At 36.2% G+C, this 20,977-nt stretch overlaps 1 protein-coding gene across 7 annotated transcripts in view; it reads left to right on the forward strand.

Annotated features, from left to right (window-relative positions):
- Positions 1-20,977, forward strand: part of VPS13D (vacuolar protein sorting 13 homolog D) — a 109,623-nt gene that overhangs the window by 2,737 nt on the left and 85,909 nt on the right. For 5 of the 7 annotated variants that reach the window (XR_008236049.1, XM_052792983.1, XM_052792987.1 and 2 more), the window contains exons 2-22: positions 43-213; positions 1,114-1,191; positions 1,430-1,620; positions 1,930-2,010; positions 3,323-3,439; positions 3,657-3,761; positions 4,008-4,178; positions 5,126-5,226; positions 5,851-6,019; positions 7,410-7,502; positions 8,246-8,456; positions 9,040-9,219; positions 9,649-9,779; positions 10,391-10,463; positions 10,978-11,148; positions 12,347-12,477; positions 13,387-13,519; positions 15,043-17,265; positions 17,616-17,767; positions 18,544-19,578; positions 20,517-20,607. Coding sequence is in view for 6 of the 7 variants with exons in the window: in XM_052792983.1 (XP_052648943.1) it covers positions 117-213; positions 1,114-1,191; positions 1,430-1,620; positions 1,930-2,010; positions 3,323-3,439; positions 3,657-3,761; positions 4,008-4,178; positions 5,126-5,226; positions 5,851-6,019; positions 7,410-7,502; positions 8,246-8,456; positions 9,040-9,219; positions 9,649-9,779; positions 10,391-10,463; positions 10,978-11,148; positions 12,347-12,477; positions 13,387-13,519; positions 15,043-17,265; positions 17,616-17,767; positions 18,544-19,578; positions 20,517-20,607 (5,734 nt within the window). In the remaining variant the exon portion in view is untranslated. The remainder of the gene's footprint in view (positions 1-42; positions 214-1,113; positions 1,192-1,429; positions 1,621-1,929; positions 2,011-3,322; positions 3,440-3,656; positions 3,762-4,007; positions 4,179-5,125; positions 5,227-5,850; positions 6,020-7,409; positions 7,503-8,245; positions 8,457-9,039; positions 9,220-9,648; positions 9,780-10,390; positions 10,464-10,977; positions 11,149-12,346; positions 12,478-13,386; positions 13,520-15,042; positions 17,266-17,615; positions 17,768-18,543; positions 19,579-20,516; positions 20,608-20,977) is intronic. The other 2 variants (XM_052792985.1, XM_052792986.1) reach the window with 2 other exon arrangements.

The following is a 20,977-nucleotide window of genomic DNA, read 5'->3' on the forward strand; positions in this document are numbered from 1 at the left end:
GTATATCTCAGATAATAATTCTCTTCATGTTTTTTCTTTCAGAACGAGACTGTAATTATGGAACAGAAATCCAGAAAATGACAGAAAAACGTTAGTTGCCCTCTTCTAGGACAGTCATGTTGGAAGGATTGGTAGCCTGGGTCCTCAACACCTATTTGGGCAAATATGTCAATAACCTGAACACAGACCAACTTTCAGTCGCTCTTCTAAAGGGTGAGGCTTTGTGGTATTTTCTGTAGTGTTTTCATACTGTGATTTTAAAAAGACCAAAAGTGTTATGTTTTTGTAATAACTGGAAGGTGGAATAGAAACAATATCATGTTTAATGTTTATACAAACCATTTTAATATAGAGTTTTGTGCTAGCACTTTCAGCGAATAGTAAATTCTCTTGTGTTCCTATCTTTGTTGCTTTTTATCAACACTGTTAAACCAATTTATATGAAACTTTCAAAAGTATGCTTAGCATATCTTACCAGCATGTTTAATTTATATAATATTTGAGTGTCATTTTTCTTGATACTGTTCAGTAACTTTTCTATTGAGGGACTATGGCAGGAAGTATTCTGTAGTATTTACCTCTTAAGTTTTGGTGCTAGTAGTTACTCCCCTGTAATTAAGACTTCTGGTTTATGTCATGTTGTGTTCACGAGTCTTATAATTTCACAGAGTCCTCAGATCAATGCTTTCTAATTTACCTTTTGCTGTTATTTGCCTTTTTTGGAGAGAATATTTTATAACACTTCAAAGCTTTTCTGTGCGTGCTTGTTGTAATATTGAGAAAATACTCGAAGTATTGAAAAGACAAAGAGTAGAAGCTTTCTCCTTGGTTACAAGAAAGTTCAGATCTAAAACCTTGCAGAAGATTGCTTCTAGATTACCTCATCAAATAGTTTGAGCACATGTCATTGGAAAATTAACAAGTATGTTAAATAACCACTGCAATTGTAACACAACTTGAAGTGGTAGGTTGGCTGTTCTCATGAAATCCTATTTGATTTTTTTTTTTTTCTTTGAAACATGGTGCTAGTCATTTTAGGCTTATAATGTTCAAGTTAGCATTCTTTAACATAATTTTGTTTAACAGACTTGTCTCTTTTTCTGCTTTGTATAGGTGCTGTTGAATTGGAAAACTTGCCACTAAAGAAAGATGCCTTGAAGGAACTGGAATTACCATTTGAAGTAAAGGCAGGTTTGTATTTTGCTTGTGTGTGCAGGACAAATATGTATAAACAGGAAGTATTGCATATTTTAGAAGAACCTTTACCCGTGAGTCAGAGGCTTGAAGAAATGAGGTAACCTGGTTTTCAGGTAATCCAGTTCTATTTGAGCTTGTTTGTTTCTTACACCGCTTTTTCTTTTATGTTTTCTAAGGATGATAAAGTATGTTTACCCAGGAATCTGATAGCATCTCTGTTTTGTATATCTAGGTTTTATTGGCAAAATAACACTACAGATACCTTTTTATCGCCCACATGTGGATCCATGGGTGATATCTGTCTCAAAACTACACTTAATTGGTGCACCAGAAAAAAAAGAAGATTTTGATGAGGAAAGGGAGAAGTCTCAAGAAAGAGAACACAAGAAAGCCCTTCTTCTAGCACTTGAAGAAAAATGGAAAGTGAGTCATGCTTGTCTGTCATGGTGAAGAAACCACTATGGTAGATGGATTGCATTTACATCTCCTAACAAGTAGTAGAACAAATGCATAGGAAACTAACTTAGAATTTGATTCATACATGCTAACGTAGTGTAATTTCTGTGCTACCCCGCCCCCATCATGCTGTGTCCCCCCCGTATGTTGGAGATGCTGAAATGGGTTTATTTTCTCTTTCTCTCTGTTCACAGTAATTGCAGTGTAACAAGGTATATTGTTTCCTGACCAGTTGTTACAGTGGTGGTTAGTGCTTATCCCTGTTTTCTCTTTTAGAAAGAACGACAACAGAAAGGGGAATCTTACTGGTACTCAGTTACTGCATCTGTAGTCACAAGAATTGTAGAAAACATTGAAGTAAGTGTTTGCATTGTAGAGCTTTTCCCACTTGTTAAGAATTACCTGTGCCCACTGTGCTTCCCATTATGTAGTCCTCAGAGAAGAAGTAACGTAAATCAAAGCTAGATGTTTGGCAGAAGACAGTCCCTTTTCAGATTGAACCTTCATAACTTCAGTCTTAAACTAGTCCTGATGGGGACTTCTGGAAAGGAAAAACCCTCCATCCTGCTTTTACCAAGGGGAAAACATCATTTTTTTGGTTTGTAACAGTAGGTGGATAATGAATTTGCATGAAATCTGATGGTTTTTGCTCACATTTTAATTTTTAGTTATAAACCCAGCAAAATACTGAATTGTTGATGAAGCGGAAGAGCATGATTTGTTTTGATAAAAAGACAATTCGTAAACAAAAAAAGTCAGAGTTTCTGCTGATCTGTGATTTTGGTTATTTGACTGCGTGTCGTCTCTCAAGTTCTTTAATTATTCTTTTTCTGCTATTACTAAAAATCTACCATGTGTCTCCTAAGTTTCAAAATGACTCAAAAATACGGCTGTTGTGCTCTGTTGCTTTTCTTCTTTGGAAGTTCTAATGTAGTTAATGACATTTTAGCAACATTTACGTCATTAATCATTTGTCTTTAAGAACCAGAAGCTTTCTACATATTAATTGCTAAAGTTTGTCTGCTCACCTCCATGAAAGGACTATCCTTCTTTTTTCCTTGTGTGACTGTATTATTTGGTTGCGTTTCAACTCAATAGAGGCAATTTAGAAGCAAGACACCTCGGACTACTTGCCTTTCCTGATATGTTTGAGAAGAATGTATTTGGTGCAGGAGCTGAAGGCGAGAGTATCTATACTTTTGTCAGTCCTGGACTCTACGTTCTCTGAGAAGCCACAGTAACTTGGTGCTCTCAAAGGTTTTACCAATGTAAAATTAGTTTGGGTCACCTCGTATTGTTATTAGTTTGTCATTCTGGCCCATGCTGATGATTCTAGTGCATAAAACAAATTGGAGTCTTTGGTTGGCAATTGCACATTTGCCTTTAAAATGGACAATAATAGTAGGGTAGCAAAATAAAGTATGCTGTCTTGTGAAAGTGACTAGTTGATTGTGGGGAGAAGGGCAGGGACTAGTGGTATCTGAGAAGAAGATAGAACCAGAGAGTACAAAATCAGAAGTGAGGAATAGGATTTCTGTGAGATCTAAAGAACTACCAGAAATTTGTTGGAGAATTGCAGAAATTAAATATTAAATTGCTTCAGTATTAATGAATAGTACTGCTGTCCTCTCTAGTATAGTTGTCTCTAGTAATGTTTTTTTTTGTCTAGTTAAAAATTCAGGATGTCCATTTGAGATTTGAAGATGGTGTCACAAATCCTTTGCAGCCATTTGCGTTTGGCATATGCATCAAAAATGTATCAATGCAAAATGCGGTATTTGAACCAGTAAGTATAACTTTTTGTACAAGAACTCATGGCAGCTAAGATGTGATGCTGTATTTTATGGGTGCTATTTAGTAAAACATATGGCATTTTAATAATCTTCTCGTTATTGTAATAAATTGATTCCGGGCATTTCATATTGTTTATTGAGTATGTAGAACTAAAAACTACATGGCACATGTTGTGTGATCTTGACTTTATTCCACTTTTTCTACTTCAGGTAGAGAAGCTGATGCGGAAAAAACAGTTGGATGTTGCCGACTTCAGTATTTATTGGGATACTAACTGCACGTTATTGGGTGACCTGCCTCCTGGTCAGCTACAGGTACAAGAGAGAGATTTTGTATATGAAAGAGACGTTGTTGTTAGTCTCCTTTCTATATTGCAGACCTAATTGACTTAGAAATCATTGGATCTTGGCTTTTAAGAGCAACAGAAGTTTATGGTTAAGAGGTTTTTTTTTTAATGGACTGGCATGCTAATAAAGTGTATTCTAGTACATGAAACCAGTGCATCCTAATAAGTATTGTACACTCATTTCTTATAGAATAAGTTTGCTTGTAACCCACAGGAAGCAATGGATAAGAGTATGGAAAGTCGTGATCATAATTACATCATGGAACCTGTATGCACTTCAGCTCTTCTTAAGAGAAATTGTTCTAAGGAGCCTTTAAGATCACGCCAGACTCCGCGGCTTGAGTGTGACATCCAGCTTGAGACTATACCCTTGAAGCTTTCACAGGTAAATACCAACCATCTTCATTTAACTCTCAGTGTCTGAAACAGACTGTTGAGAAGCGGGGTAAATGAGGCCATCATGAGCTCTGTGCTATGAACTATGTTAGGCTGTGTTGGGTGTCCAGACTAGTTAGTCTTCAAGATTGCTTTGGTATCTGCATGTCATATTGTGCGCTGCTTTATGGTCAGTTTCGAACAAAATGACTGATCAAAGAAGATACTACTTTATGGTCTGGTTATCTCAATGTCTACAGATTCAAATTGGTAGTTTGACATAGAGTGTATTTTTTCCTTCCCACGTGCTGCAACTGTTGTTTGTATGTCAGTGCTTCTGAAGATTCTGCTGGTAAAATGACATCTTGAATTATCTATCTCTAAGAAAACAGTTGCTGATTCAAACAGCGAAATACCTGTAGAGGTCATAAAACTGGTAGTGTTTGTAACAGCTTAAATACCAATTATTGTAGCATAAAATTAATACTTCATTAAAGATTTAGTTTTAAAGGGATATACTAAAGAAGTTGTTTAAAACCAAGCATTCCAAATTAATTATTTTGCTGCAAGTGATTATTGCAAAAAAATTACATTCTTGTTTGTTTATTAGAGTAATAGGAGGGATGCGTATGGGGTTTTTTTAGTCTATAGAATGTACAATAGCAGCTGATGTTAGGTTGGTAATCTGACATGGAAGGAGATTTCATTCTGTGTGTTTGTAAATAAAGTCATCTGTAAATTGAATGTCACACAGTAACTACTAGGTACCGGGAGAAGATCTGTGATACTAGAGATCCAAATTATGATTAACATTAATCTTAACTCTGAAGCCATACGCAGGCCATTGATGCAGATAAACTAAGCCTGTGGTTGAGTTTTTTGTTTGTTTTTCCTCCCCTTTGCTTTGGAAAGTGCTCCAGTATTGCCTAATTGATCTGTGTATTGTTTTACTAAAAGATGCAGTATCAGCAGATCATGGGATTTTTAAAGGAACTGGCTAGAAAGGAACGACAGCTTAAATTCAGGAAGTGGAGACCAAAGGTTACAGTAACAGAGAAGTAAGTAGATCTACATATGTGGTGGTGTTAATATGGTATTGAAAACTATACTAGGGAGACTAGAATGAAGACAAATATAAAAAGGTAGATAATAATCATATATTAGAGTTTCAGTTTTCATGTTTTGTTCCCCTACCTCATAAATCAGTTTTAAATATTCAGATGTAATTCAAACTTAAAATAAAATTATTCTTACTTGAGGCTTCAAATCCTTCTTTCACAGCTTCCAAGAACTGAAATTAAGTTGGAGGTTCTACACCCATGCACACACTGTGGTGGTCTGAATTCTTCTTTGTGGAAAGAGCTCCTATTAAGTTTCTTTTATTGATAAATAAGAAAGATGGTATCAGTTCAGACTAGGGGTCTGCGTAACTCCGCATTTTGTTGTCTATGCCTGATACATAATAGCTATAATAAATCCCACTAAAGTGGTGGGGACTTTGCAGGGCACTGTTCTGCACAATTTGTACAACTAGCCAATGTATGCTGTCTCTAATACTGATGTTTCTTCTGACCAGTTGCCCTCTGTTTTTTCACTGAACCTCTTGGACCGTTCACCAGTTTGATAGGCATTTCTGTTTTTTTTTAAAATACTGATAACACAGTAATTTAAAAATGTTTCAGCTGCCGAGAATGGTGGATCTTTGCTTTGAATGCTAATCTTTCGGAGATCAGGGAGCAGAGACAACGTTCTACCTGGGAGTTCGCATTACATCGAGCCCAAGATGCAGTGTCTTACACTGACATGTATTATAGCAAGTTGAAGGGGGAACCACTGTCTACTGCAGAGCAGGTATTTAGATTTGAGTTTTCTACAGTGTTGATTAATCATCTTATATTTGATTTGTTTCATCTTCTCAAGTTTAAAATCTGTTCCAGTTTCTTTAGTTTTACTGCAGGCTGTTTTCACTGAACAGACTGTCTTTTGACCACAACTGAGTTTTTAATGCTTGAAACCTGGGGTTGTGGGAGGTGTGTGTGTGGCAGGGTCCTTGCGTTTTGCTAGGCAAAAAGCTGTCTTTTTTTTTTTTTTTTTTTTTTTTTTGAGCTGTAACTGGTTTTCACCAAAAATAGCATTAACTCATAGAATGCTCATGTCAGTCTGTGACATCTTTCTTAACTTGTGTTCTCTATAGACTCAAAAAGTATTTAAATATCAGAAGTGTGTCAGGTCACCCGTATGGGTGGGTAGATAACGTGAGAAAAATTGTGGCTAGTTGACAGTGTGTTTGGGGGTGCTTTGTTGTTTTTTTGGTTTTGTTTTTCCACAGTTGATTTTAGAACAAAATTAGAGGGAATCATGAATCTGTCCTACTTCAGAAAGAAAAAATCCTGTGAACTATAATTAGCTGCTTTTTATCTTTAGGTGTATTGGGACTTTTTGTTAAATCAGTTCAGAGCACCATGTACCTCACCTGTATTAATTACAGGTGCGATTCTGTTGATACTTTAAGTTGTATGTAATCCTTACTTGTGTCATATAGACATGAACTGTAGGAGTAGGTCAATGTACTGGAAATTTTATAGTACCTGGTGAAGCGGGAGACTTACTGTCATATAGCTTGTGTTGTATTCAGCAGAGCTGTGAAATGTAACAAGGGCAATGCCAGTGGACTAGAAAAATGTCTTTTGCTTTCTTGTTCCATGATACGTTTTTTAGACTTGGGTGAATCATAGGCTTCCACAAATAACTTCTTAATGAGTACAAAGAAGACAACATGTCTAAGTAACTGAATATGAATACTACATTGTCCTAATTTATGCAGTTCATTTCCTCTGCCGCCTTTACTCCAGACAGAAGCTTTTTTTGCTCCTAGCTAAGCTAGGCATTCTGTTAAATCAGGTTATTTTCCATGGCTTAAATTTTGTGCTGCAAACTTCGCTGCTGATGCATGATAGGAGGATATAGCTGAGCAAGGAATTTTTACCATAAAAAGTATTAAAATAATGTATTTTACTATGCATATAAACTTTGTTTGTAATACAGGGGAATGTCAGTGTTATGGTTGCCTACGTGACTTCTGGTTATTTTCATGTGCTTAGGCACTTGGATACTATCATTAATGCCATGTTAGTTTTCTCTATGAATCTCTAACTTACTCAGTGCAGAGATGTTTGACATGTTTGTGAACAAGATGCTATATTCTTTTAGTGCAGTTACTTAACCTTTTTTGTCTTTTCAGGCAGAAATGCATCGTATTGAGGATGAGCAAACTTACGAAGAGTTGAAGATACTATATGAGATAGTTCATGATAAATTTCATGACTTAGCTGAGGTGAGGAACATTCTGCATACAGGGCAATATATGGAATCTTTAAGCGAATTATTCTAAGGTATTGTGTTCTGTTCTGCTGGAGACTGTTGGCATGTATTTGCTTTGATTTAGAAGTGTGGCATTAATGCTAAAATTGCAAACAGTGCTTAGTTCCTGCAGTTTTTACTGTTGTGACACTTGCACAGTGAAATCTTTTGCCTAGTCATATGATGATCTTCCTCAATAGTATCCTTGCCAGAACTCCTAGGGCAAGTACTCTTCATCTTAAAAGCAGAGAGTGGAAATAAGGACCTATAATGAGTATCTTCCCAGGATAAATATATGGCAGAAGTGAGCCTCATGTAAATGGCTTTCTGAGCACACTTCGTAAAATATGAACTAATCTCTGTAACAGTACAAAGTTGTCTCTCTTTCAAATACAGTTGCTAAAATTTAGAGTTGTGTTTTATGCTGTCAAATGACTTCTTATTTGGTTTAGTGTTTCTAGACCAGGATTTAAATAATGCCATACGGCTTCATTCATATATGAATATGCAGCAGGTAACTGATGATACGTTTGTATTTCTTTGCTGCTGCTCTCCTAATAAGCTAATTATTGGCTGAAAATATCACTGCTGGTATACTGAAGAGTGCTGAGTAAATACTAGATGGAATTGTATTCTTATTGTGATGGTTTTTGTACACTTGTGATATTCTTTCACTTAACCAGCGGTAATGTGTACGTCTTCAATGTTCAAACATAGAGTGTTAAAGAGCCGCTGCCCGATTCCCCTGGAGGTTCCCCTACAGCAGAATCTGCACATGCCAGTAGCACTGGAATGCTGCAGTATCTTCAGTCTTGGTTTCCTGGTTGGGGAGGTTGGTATGGATATGCTCAGCAAACATATGAAGGTGAACCTTTGGAAGGGCTGCTGCCAGACCCAAAGGAACAGTGGAATCCAGAAGACATACTAGGTACAGAAATACAGGGTTTTCTGTTTCTTTTTAAGGCTGTTAATGCTACCATAGTTAGATACCTGATAAAGGTGAACAAAAACAACTCTTTGGTTCTCCACTGTTAAAAGATTACCTGTGTCAGCTGATGTACCTAGGCAGCAGAGCCTGTCTAAAGCTTAATAACCTGTTAAAAAAATCTCAATACCTGGTATACCTGCTCATTTCTAAAGCAATATATGGAATACAGTTGCTTCCTCTATTATACATATTTATGGCAAAGAGCTTTGGGACTTTTTCTGTTCAGGTGGGTGGTGGTCATGTGGCGTGCTGTGGCTGGGTATAACATTAACAGTACTGAGTTGTTGGGGTCTTTGTAAATTTTGGGTTGCATTACCTTAATTGAGATAGAAGAGTTCTACGGAATATTCAGTTTTGTTAAGGAAGAAGGTATCTCTGCTTTATTTTCTGTTTCTATTTTTCTTCCCTAGAGCTGGGGAAATCTTTATTTTTAAATTCAGAGAAACTTTTTTGTTCTTCAGTAGCCTTCCAGAAACTTGACTTATTTAATGCATTGGTTTGTGGTTTTGGTTTTTCTAATTAGGTGCAGATGAATTTTTTGATCCTGCTGCAGATGCTTCTAGCATGAATACCTTTACAAAGAGAGATCATGTTTTTGCTAAGTTAAATCTACAGTTGCAGGGTGGCTCTTTCACTCTGTTGCATAAGGAGAAGAAAGTGGTGCATGCTGAGGAGACTGCTTTTATGCAGCTGGAGTTTTCAGGTATTATGTTAATTTCTGTTCTTTCCCCAAAAAGACCAGAGCTTTGTCCACCTTCAGACCTTTGATTTTTGTTTTTAATTCTTTAAATTACTATACTGAAACAAAGTTCAAAATGAAAATATGAAAACAGCTTGCGGAAATTGATATATCAAGTGAAAATAAGTTTCTCTCTTCAGATGTTGTGAGTGATTTCAACACAGAAATCTAATTTTAGGCATTGTTATGTGTGAAAGGAGGACAACTGTAGAAATACATGCTTCACAATCATTGTAGTGTATTCCAAATTTCTGTGTTTAATTTTTTTATTAGAAATAAATATATATAAGCACTTCCAAAAGACTTGTTTGGACGGTACTTGTTATCTATAAAATTTAGATAAAACCTGTGCTGTGTACTAAAAGAAAAGTATTTTATGTACTTATATTCCAGGTGTAAAGATCCTAGCAGAATCCCTTCCTCGCAGAAATTCTTCCCTTCTCAAAGTTCAGCTTGGTGGTCTTTTTCTGAGGGACTTGGCAACAGAAGGGACCATATTTCCTGTTCTTGTTTTCCCGAATCCTGTAAGTGAAAAAAAACTCTTTAAGTAACTATGTACGATGCATAAGTGTGTATGAAAATAGTTGTGTTCCAAAACTCAACACATGTTTTTCTTGGTTTGTGTCTTATCCCAGAAAGAGAACACAAGTCTTGAAGAAAAATTTCCACTTGTTGAACTTACTTTTCCCCTGCCTTTCCAAACATCACTCGTAGAACTCTTCATTGTTTGCTCTGTATGCTTGTAACTTTAACATTACAGTTATATGTGTTGGGAAGAAGATAATTTGTTGAATAAGATTTGATTTTTGGAACAGTCGGCATTGCTGCTTAATCAGTGATTGTTCTTTTTCATAAAGCTTTTTGGTCCAAGTAAGGTTTTATTTCACCTCTATACTGTTCTGCATTTCAGACTTCAGTCTGTCTGCTACATGAGTAGATAGCGTTAGCTTCTTAGTCATACTTCCTTCTCTTGTTTGACTACATCAAGAAAAAAATGCATATAATAATCTTAGACTATACATGTAATTCACATATAAAGTGGTGATAAGACTAATACAGAAAAGACTTCTATGCTTATATCAGGTGGCTTGGTTGATTTTATCTAAACAATCTTTTTCTTTTAAATTCTTATCAGCAAAAAGAGGTTGGCTGCGTGTCTTCCTTTGGGCTCCAGAGTTTGTCCTCAGAAATGACTAATCAGAACACTGGTAAAGATTTCATTTTATGTTTGATGATAACAAGCATATGAGAATTCCTACAAACCAGAAATTTCAAAACTGAGTGCCTAGAGTTTGAATTCATGCAAATGTTTTTTGCAAATAGTAATGATAAAATCACAGAAGCTTTGTTCAGACATAAGGGTGCATGCAAGTTGACTTTAAAGAAAGTGAGTAAGAAAAAAATGTATTTCAAGACAATGGGAGTTGGACTTGCTCTTTGTCTTGGTTATAAAAAAGAAAAAAATCGGTAGGAGTTCAACATTAGGACTCCAGTTCTGAAAATGTTTTTGTGTATACAAACATGTTGAATTCTGTCAATTGTAGAAGTCGATCATATTACTTGCTTTTCTGTTACTGAAGAATTTTCAGACAGGTACTACTTTCCTAGTACTACCAATTAAAATTAGTTATTAAATTCTTTAGGGTTTGTTTTTTGCTTTTGTCCATTTGTTTGTTTTGGTTTTTTTTTACAGTTGCTTTTTGTAACTTATTTTTCATTCAGTTGCAGATCCTGATGCCCCAGTGTTTGAGATGCTTTACGAAAGAAATCCAATCCACAGCAATTTTGAGAGGCGCCTGGAAGTCAGTACCAGACCTCTAAATATTATTTACAATCCACAAGCCATTAAGAAAGTAGCTGACTTCTTCTACAAGGGAAGGGTTCATACCTCAGGTTAACCTTTAATGTGTTTTTTTTTGTGGGGTTGGGGGTTTTTTTGGTGGTATTACATCTTTTCTTATCTTTGATTTTTATTTTCATTCTTAGAAATATGAAGCACTAATCAAAGAATCTCTGCTCTAAATTCAAATTAAGCAATACTCCGAGTCTCTTCTGGATTTTTTTGTTTGTTTGTTTCTTTGTTTAATTGAATCAGGGATTTCATTTGGGCAGACTCCTGAAAATTCTACTTTAAAATTGCAAATTGCTGCTATACCACATGGTGGATGTTCATGCTGCCTACATTAAAATGCATAAATAAGGATGCCTGTTTCTGTAATCAGTCCTGGAAACTGATGGATAACAACAGGTTTTTTGAGAGGACAGTTAAAAGCAGAATATTTTCTAGAGTAAGAATAGAGGAGAAATTGTGTTCTAATTCCTGCAGTATCTCTTCTGTTGGTTAAATTAAGTTGGACCTTTGTTACAGCTGCTTGAAGTACCTTGTTTTTTATATGTTGAACATACTGGTTCCCTAAGCTTCTAAGGACAGCAAGATTTAGGTATCTAGTACCTGAGCCTGTAACATTATAAAGTGACTACCTTTGCAGTTTTAGTTGTTGAAGTTCAGTATCTGAGGAGATGAGAGGTGAGAATAAGGAACATCAAAATGTTCTTAAAGTACCAATTCTTTTTCTGTTGATTTTGGCAAATACCAAAAGGTTTAAGCTACCTGGCATAAAGGTGTGGATGATACTTACCTTTTCTCACAAGGTGAGAATACTCCATAAACGTTAGAGGTAAAGTTTAAACCAAACCAACCAAACAAACGAAAAAAGACTGCCTACACATTCCGCAAACTTCTTAACATTTAGTCAGAATTTCTTCTGTTGCCATACTTACCACCTTTTCTGTCTCCCTCAATTTAGTAACTCAGGTTGAAGGTCTGTCAAATAAAGGTCAGAAAAAGGTTTGGGAAGTGTTTTTTTTGGTGGGATTATTTGTTTTGTGCTTAGATGCTTCCTTTTTTCTGTGAAGCAGCCTGGTGTGTAGGTACAGCCAATGGCTTTCAATTGCTGTGTTTTCCTGTCCTATATTTTATGGCCAAAATTTAAAATCGATCTTCTCTCTCTTTTTTTTTTTTTTTTTTTTTTTCTGATTCAATAATAGATAAACAAAATTATACCTAGTCAGTTTTGTATCTCTTGTGCAGGTTTTGGATATCAATCTGAGTTAGAGGCAAGAGTGGCTGAAGCTGCCAGAAGACAATACAACAAGCTGAAAATGCAGACAAAAGCTGAAATCAGGCAAACTATTGATCGTTTACTAGTGGGAGACTTCATTGTAAGTTTTTTCCCCCAATATGTTTATGTAGGCTTTTTTTCCATGTGTTTTAGGACTTGAAGCTCTAAAGAGTGGGGTTTTTTTGTTGTTTGTTTGTTTGTGTATTCTTTTTAAGAAAGTGGGGAGTTTTACATGTGGTATTGTAGTATTTCTTTTGCTGTCAAACAATCCATTTTTGTGGTGCAGACCTGCTGTGATTAATGGCAGAATATTATTTTTCTGTTCTTGACTCTGTTCTGAGATGAGCTCATGACAACTTGTTGGCTCCAGTGTGCACTGGAGCACTGTTAGATCAAACTTACTAAATTTGTGTGTAATTTATTTAAATATTATTTTCTAAATTAAAAAGTAGTTCCATGTTTATTTGTTTTTTGCTCATTCTTCAGTTTTCAAGTAATATTAGTGTATGTATCAGTATCATTAACCCCTAGCTTTGGAGTTAGCTATATTGATGCAAGACAGTTGTTTTATACTGTTGTCACTGAAATGAAAAAATACTTGTTCTGAAAAGGTTGATGTTTGATAAAACAGTCTAGTGCATGTTGTATTTATGGATAGCCTTGACAAGGATTTATCTGATCCAGTGTCATGTAAAAGGTAGATACCTTCTCAGGTATGCAGGTAGATTCACTCTCCTCAGCTTGGAGATGGGGAGTCCCTCTGGAGAGGGACTCATTGCATCTATGTTAGCATGGGATGTTTCACCTACTGAAAGTGTCTCTTCATTGACTGTAATGGGAGTCTGTGGTTTAACAAACTACCAAACTTTAGTATGGCTGAAGTTTGTGAAAGTTAGCTCTTCAGTTGATAAAAGTGGCTAACTAGATTGATTTGTTTGACATGGCTTTTTTTGTAGGTGAGGGGAAACTATTTCTTATGGGCTATTATATCTTCATTCTTAACTTCCAGGAAAACAGCAAAAGCTGGACCGTGTGCCTTGATATTTCTGCCCCTCAGGTGATCTTTCCTGATGATTTTAAATTTGTGGATCCAGTGTTAGTTGTTGTAGATCTGGGAAGAATATTACTTACTAATTCTCAAGGTATGATCTAGAATTATTGCAGCTTTCCTTTTCTTTCCACCTTCTCCCAGAAACTCTTTTGTCTGTGTAGAAAGTAGAGATGTCTTAAGGTTATTTCCCCTATATATGCATAGAGTTTCACATAATAATTCTGCTATTATCAATAAATTTTTAATTAAGATTGATATACAGTTTTAAAAATAATTGGGGGGGTGCAGGGTTTTTTTTTGTTTTGTTGGGGATTATCTTTTAAATTAAAGGCTCCCCTGTGAAATCTTGCACCTCTTGAAGGCTGTGAACAGGTGTGAAGCTAGTGTGTAAGGCACTTTACCATGGATATGATTTTGGCTTAGAGTAGTATAAGATTTAGCTGTCAAACGCTTTTTTGGGACAGTGCTCCCAGTGAAAGTATGCTTTGAAGAAGTCCTCCAATTTTGGAGTCACATGGATCTCTGTTCTTAGCATATGTGTCTATAGCTAGGCAAATAAAAGTGAAGGGAAAATTGGTGTCCTTTGTTTGTATCACAAGAACATTGGTTCTTAAACAAATCATTGCTTCTTTCCTGTTCCACTAGGAAATCAATGCAGGAAAATTAAGATTAAAGTACAGTGGAACTTGTAAATAAAATTAGACCTACTTAAAATCTAGCTGAACTGTATGGCATGTGAGGATATGTTAAAAATATTGGAAGAGATATCTATGTGGTATTCATTTCCTTTTTTAAGAAGTACAGCTGTAGGATGAGCTGTTTTGTGGTGCAGTGGAAAGTTGAGGTGTCAAGCCCAAAATTGTCTACAGAGTTTGTACTCTGGATGTCTTTGAATCATTTAATCTTTTCTAGCACCAGCCAATCTGTGCAAGGTTTTACTAGCTTCCTTTTTAGTAAATTCTGCCTTATGGCAAACTAGAAAAAGAACACAAATTGTTTATGCAAGATTTATTTGTATTTTCCTGTGAAATTGAGGCATTGGTCTGTTTAGAGTAGCTTGAGCTTAAAAAAAAATGGTAAAGTACAGGAAAGTTTTGGGGGGGTGTTTCTGCTTTGTAGAGTAGAAAAAATCCTTTTCTTATGATAATAAAATGAAATTAATATTAGGCAATAAAGTTAATTGGCAAAAACTTCTGATCATAAATATATTATAGTTAAGTAGCTCTTATCTTTCAGTTGGTTTTGAGGATCAAAAGAATTGCATAGGCAGAGTAACGGATTTTTTTTTTTTAACAACTTGATTAAAAGTAAATCTTGTAGTAATAGTAAGTGGGTTAAAAAAATTGAAACAATAGTGTCTTTTAATAGATTCTATAATACATTGTGACTGACATCTGACATCTGCATGCATGTAAAAGAAGTGTAGTAGATTTCCTGTTGAGAAAAAAAAAAGTGACAGTGGAAGGAGGCAAGGACAGTTACCAGATATACTTTGTGTTTAAAAAAAAAACCAGCTTCAGACAGGATGATCAGGTAATTGATGGGAAACATCCAAGGAGGGAGGAGAATACTTTTATCTATTTGTTTCTTTACTATTATTTTTTTAATCCACAGAAGAATCTAAAAGGAGTGCAGATACTTTTTCTTCAGAAGTCAATGAATTGAGTGATGAGGAATATAAAACACCTCTTGCAACTCCTCCCAATACTCCACCACCAGAATCTAACACTAATAGTGGCATCAAAATGTCTGAATTTACTGGAGTAGAAATAAGTGAAGAGCAGCTACAAGCACACTTAATGAGCAAAAAAATGTATGAGAGATACACGCTTTCATTTATGGACCTTCAGATCATGGTGGGCCGAGTGAAAGACAACTGGAAACATGTTCAGGATAGTGATGTGGGTCCAACTCATGTGGTAGAAAAATTCAATGTTCACCTGCAGTTGGAGCGCAGATTGATATATACGTCTGACCCAAAATACCCAGGAGCTGTCTTGTCTGGCACTCTGCCAGACTTGAAAATTCACATCAATGAAGACAAAATATCAGCTCTGAAGAACTGTTGCACGCAGCTGAGTACATCTGAAACTAAGTCTTCTGATGCCCTACATTTAGGGAAGGACAAGATTTTTGCAGAGGTAGACCAACTTGGCAGTTTGCATGATTCTGTAATGAATCTAACACAGAGTGTTGTAATGCTAGAGCAACATACCAGGGAAGTTCTTGTTGAATCTCAGCTGCTTTTGGCTGAATTCAAAGTAAACTGTATGCAGTTGGGTGTTGAAAGTAATGGACGATATATCTCTGTACTCAAGGTTTTTGGCACCAATGCCCATTTTGTGAAAAGGCCATATGATGTAGAAGTGTCCCTGACTGTTCATGGCCTGTTACTGGTTGATACTATGCAAACATATGGAACAGATTTTGATCTTTTGATGGCTTCTCATAAGAATCTGAGTTTTGATGTGCCAACAGGAAGTCTTCGAGACAGCAGGGCTCAGTCCCCAGTTTACGGACCATACGATGCACGTCCCATTGATGTAGCTAGTTTGGCAGAGAGATGCACTACAGTGTCAAATAATTCATCTGGTAACAATGGAAAAGATCAAGAGTCCTTGATAAAATTAGAGTATCAGTTTGTGAGTGCAGAATGCCCATCAATGAATTTGGATAGCAGTCTGCAGGTGATCTCTGTACAGGTGAACAACCTGGATATCATCCTTAATCCAGAGACTATTGTTGAACTGATTGGTTTTCTCCAGAAATCTTTCCCAAAGGAGAAGGAAGATTCTAGTCCCCAGCCTTTAATAACTGACTTGGAAAGAGATTGGAGGGAAGAGGAAACCTTTCAGTCTACTTATGTACAGAATACAGAGGTAGCAGTTGATATTCACTGGTTAAATATACTCCTCCTCAGGACAGTTGGCATGACAAATGGAGAAAAATATGGCAGAAAAATTGCAACAGCCAGTATTGGTGGCACCAAAGTCAATGTCTCCATGTGTAGTAAATTTGATGTAAATGGCTCTCTTGGATACCTTCACCTTATGGACCTAACACAAGATAGTGTTAAGAACCAGTATGTTGTCAGCATAGGGAATACAGTAAGGTATGAAAATCTCATTGGTGATGTAGATTACTTTGAATCTTTATTCTTTAGGCTTGATGATGGAAATAGCCTTCCAGATGCTTTAAGTTTTACTTTCACAGAAAAGTCAAAAGAGGAGTGTTCTCTCAACCTCAAAATGGCCTCCTTACACTACAACCACTCAGCTAAATTTTTGAAAGAACTGACTTTGTCAATGGATGAATTGGAAGAGAATTTCCGCAGCATGCTGAAAAGTGCAGCTTCAAAAGTTACTAGTGTCTTGGCAACTAAAACTGCTGAATACAGTGAAATGGTTTCTTTGTTTGATACGACACCACGATCAAGAGATGTTGCCAACTTAGAAGATAATGAAGGCTATGCATTTGGATCACAGCCTCTCAGAACGGATACTATTAAGCTTATATTAAACGTAAACATTGAATCACCAATTGTCTCAATACCTCGAAAGCCTGGTAGCTCTGAACTGCTTGTAGGTCATCTAGGACAAATATCTATTCAGAATTTTGTACCGGGAGAAGGTGAATCTACAAGTGATAGACTGCAAGTTGAAATTAAAGATATTAAAATGTATTCTTTAAATAGCAGTCAATTTATGAGCAAGAAGGAGCCTGCGAGTGAAATACGTCATGGGCTGCATTCATCTTCAGGTCCTGCCAGTATTAATAGCCAGGAAGAATCCCATTTTACTCGTCATGACTTCTTTGAATCGTTACATAAAGGCCATGGTATGTTGATCAGGGGACTCTTAATTATTTTAATATGAGAAGCAGATGGTACTAAAAATGTGTATTGACCATAGGTCTGATTGTATATTGTCTCACCCATCCTCCTGAAATACTGCTCAATTTTAATTACGATGGACAAGTTATTTATACACATTTTTAGTCTCCTAAGCAAAAACTGAACAGTGCCTTTCATGCAGAAATTTAACAAAAATAGCCCTATATACTTACTTTAGCACAGCTAAGAGATTCTGAGCAAGTTAAATAACTACTATGTTATCTCTGCTGTACAGTCTTTATAGGATAACGAGTTCACTTATTATAATGTTGTTTTAATTTCACTTTCTTAACAGCTTTCCACATTCTGAATAACACCACCATCCAGTTTAAATTGGAAAAGATACCACTAGAGAGGGATTTGGATTTAACTTTTCCTCTGAGTAATGAAGACTTTGGAATATCAAGCATTATGAAGATTGAAGGGAAGTTTGTGAACCCTCTTCAGGTATAGTAATGTAGTATTTCCACTACCAGTCTAGAAGTATTTCCTTGCATAGAATATAAGTATTTTTCAGGCAAATGTCTTCAGGTGTAACGTGTTGATAGTTTAGAAATTGGATCCTTATGCATGCGGTTAGAAGAGACAGTCTTAAGTCATAATAACAATGACCAAAATTTAACCTTGTTTTGGAGCATTTTAGACATCTTTATGAATTAGTTTAACTTTTACTGACCCTGAACACCTGTCACAGAAGGAAAAATAAAGGTGCCACTGTCCAAATATGTTTATTTACAGTTCTAGTAGAAACTAAGAATTAAAATGCCATTATCTTGAAAAAAATCTCTGTAGTAGCAGAGATTTTAAGTAGAGGAAACTTCTAAAGCTAAGGAGACAAGCAGTGATGGCCAAGTAGAAAGTTTTTTCCATATGTTACTGTATAATCTCAGCATGGTAAATTAAGGCTAGTTTGTATGGTGAATTATTTTTAACTAACTCTGTGGATGCTTTTTGCCTAGGAATACAAGGTATCCTGTTCTAGGATCCTATACTGTATGTTTCCAGATTGTGTCATCTTACAGAGCTAATACAGAAGAATTGTTTTGCTTCAGCTTTGCATTGTACCTTGTTCTGGATTATTTTTTTATTTGTGGGCAAACTTAAAATTTGTCTGGTTTGAAATTCCACGCTTTCCACTTGTGAGATTTAAAATGTATGTACTGATCTTATTAATATAGAGAGCTCTAACGTGATGATTGTTTGTTTTTTTTTTTACATTGTAGGTGGTGTTAGCAAAACATGTGTATGAACAAGTCCTTCAGACTCTGGATAATTTAATTTACAGCGAAGACTTGAACAAATTTCCAACCACTTCTGTATCTTCAACTTGCCATAGTTCTCCTGCAGCATCACTTCATAGTACAGGCACAGAATTCTCAAGTGAACGGAAGGAAAATGGCTTATTCAGCCATTCTAGTTTTAATTCTGTTCCAAACAAGTCATTAGCTATGAGGGAAACAAAATCTTTTACTCAGATACAAGCAAACTTTCATATCTCAGAGCTCCAAGTTCAGTTAAGTGGTGATCTTACACTTGGTGCACAAGGCCTTGTCAGCCTTAAGTTTCAGGATTTCGATGTTGAGTTTGCTAAAGATCATCCTCAGACTTTGTCTATTCAGATTGCCTTGCGTTCTCTGCTAATGGAAGATCTTCTGGAAAAAAACCCAGACTCTATGTATAAGAATCTCATGGTGTCCCGTGGAGCACCCAAGCCATCCAGTTTAGCACATAAGGAATATCTTTCACAGTCTTGTCCCTCGGTATCCAATGTAGAATATCCAGATATGCCGCGTTCCCTACCTTCCCATATGGAAGAAGCACCTAATGTCTTTCAGCTATACCAAAGACCAGTTTGTGCTTCCCGTAAGAAGCAAAAAGAAGATGCTGATTCTGAGTATCCTCTGACTCCACCTCCTTCTCCAACAGCAAACAGATCCAGGTTGCCCTGTGGAAAAAGTAACTTTGATGATTCATTAGTTCATATCAATATATTTCTAGTGGATAGGAAACATCCTGAATTTTCTTCTCACTATAACAAAATTAACCGTAGTGTAGATGTTGATTTTAATTGTCTAGATGTCTTAATAACTTTGCAAACTTGGGTAGTGATACTGGATTTCTTTGGGATTGGATCCACTGCTGATAACCATGCTATGAAGCTGCAACCTGAAGATACTCAGCAGACAATCAAATCAGAAATAAATACCTTGTCAGCTTCTCAAGCCCAAGAGCCTGTAAACACTAAGCTGGATCTGAAGGTATACTTGAGATGCAAAATAGTAATTGGATTGTCTGTCGTAAAACGTCTGGTTTATAGAAACTTAAGGTGACATTTAAATCAAATGTTTTATATTCTAGTGGAGAATGTGCATAAATTCAGAAACAGTAGATGTAAAGCATGCGTAGATGTAGTTTAAAAAAAAAGTGCAGAAGTCACAGAAAAGCAAAACATTTGCAAAATTATTGGCTCCCTTGCTCTGTGACCCTGCTTAGACGCATGTATGTCATTTGAAGGGACGCTGAAGTAGAATGCTCCGTGTTCATCCAATGGAGCTCGCATGGGTAGAGTTTGACACCCACGCCCCCGGCCCCATCCAGTCTACTCTATGCCTGAGAGTCTAAGGAAAGTGTAAGTCTTCTGGGCAGTGACCGTTAGTTCCCTGGGATAACGCAGGGCACAGACTAAATGTCTGTGATCTCTTAAATGATAAGGTTGCTTCAATATTAAAGACTCGACATACTGAAATTGGCACTGTGCTGTTCTAGGTACTATGGAGTTTATTAAAAAAAGTATATACTTTTATAAATATATATACATATATGTCTATACATATATATGTATAAACATACTTTTTTTTAAAAAAAATTATGTGCGTGTGTGTGTGTATACATATAGTCTTTGCCCAGAGGTCCTGCAGTCTAACATAAAAATTACAAGTCCTGGAAGAGACAAGGACAAAGGTAACAGTGCTAGGATTTGTTCATGACTTGATCATTCTAAGTTGTTTGGGAGACCCATTAATATTTTCCAAACCAGAAAGTAAAAAGTTTGGTTCCCTCCAATGTCTCCCAACCAGATAATTCTTGTTTGCCATTTATGTGTTACAGTGCAGTTGTCTTGAAAAAAACTAACAAGATGTTCCAGCTGTGAAGTCATATTGTTTAATACCAGCCTGTACCTTTTTTGTTTGACCAGGTCCATTCTTTATCATTAGTACTGAATAAGACAACTAGTGAGCTTGCTAAAGCCAGCGTGTCAAAACTTGCAGCTCACTTGGAAGTGATTGGTGAGTAGATTGGAGGGCTAAGGTTGTATGCCGTTTAAAATAAAAGGAGGTGTGCACTGGAGTTGTGATTGGAAATGCTTTTAGTTTGGTGCTCATTGGGTTTTTTTGTGTGTTTCCTGGGCAAGATGCACATTCTTTTCCCACTGTTTCTTCCTCTGCTTTTTCAGGCTTGATTTTAAATACTTGCACCCCTCCCAGCTGTCAAGCCATTGATCATTTTAGCTGAGATTGGCTAGTATTTTAATACTTCACTTTCACAGAGCAGAACAACAGTGTATATTACTGTTGTAGAAAAAAAAAGACTTACATCTAAGTTTTCATAAATCAAACTGGTGTGAACACGTTATGTATGTATGTAAAGCATAGAGTT

This window comes from Harpia harpyja, chromosome 7 (genome assembly GCF_026419915.1).
Source record: "Harpia harpyja isolate bHarHar1 chromosome 7, bHarHar1 primary haplotype, whole genome shotgun sequence".
Classification (NCBI taxonomy): domain Eukaryota; kingdom Metazoa; phylum Chordata; class Aves; order Accipitriformes; family Accipitridae; genus Harpia; species Harpia harpyja.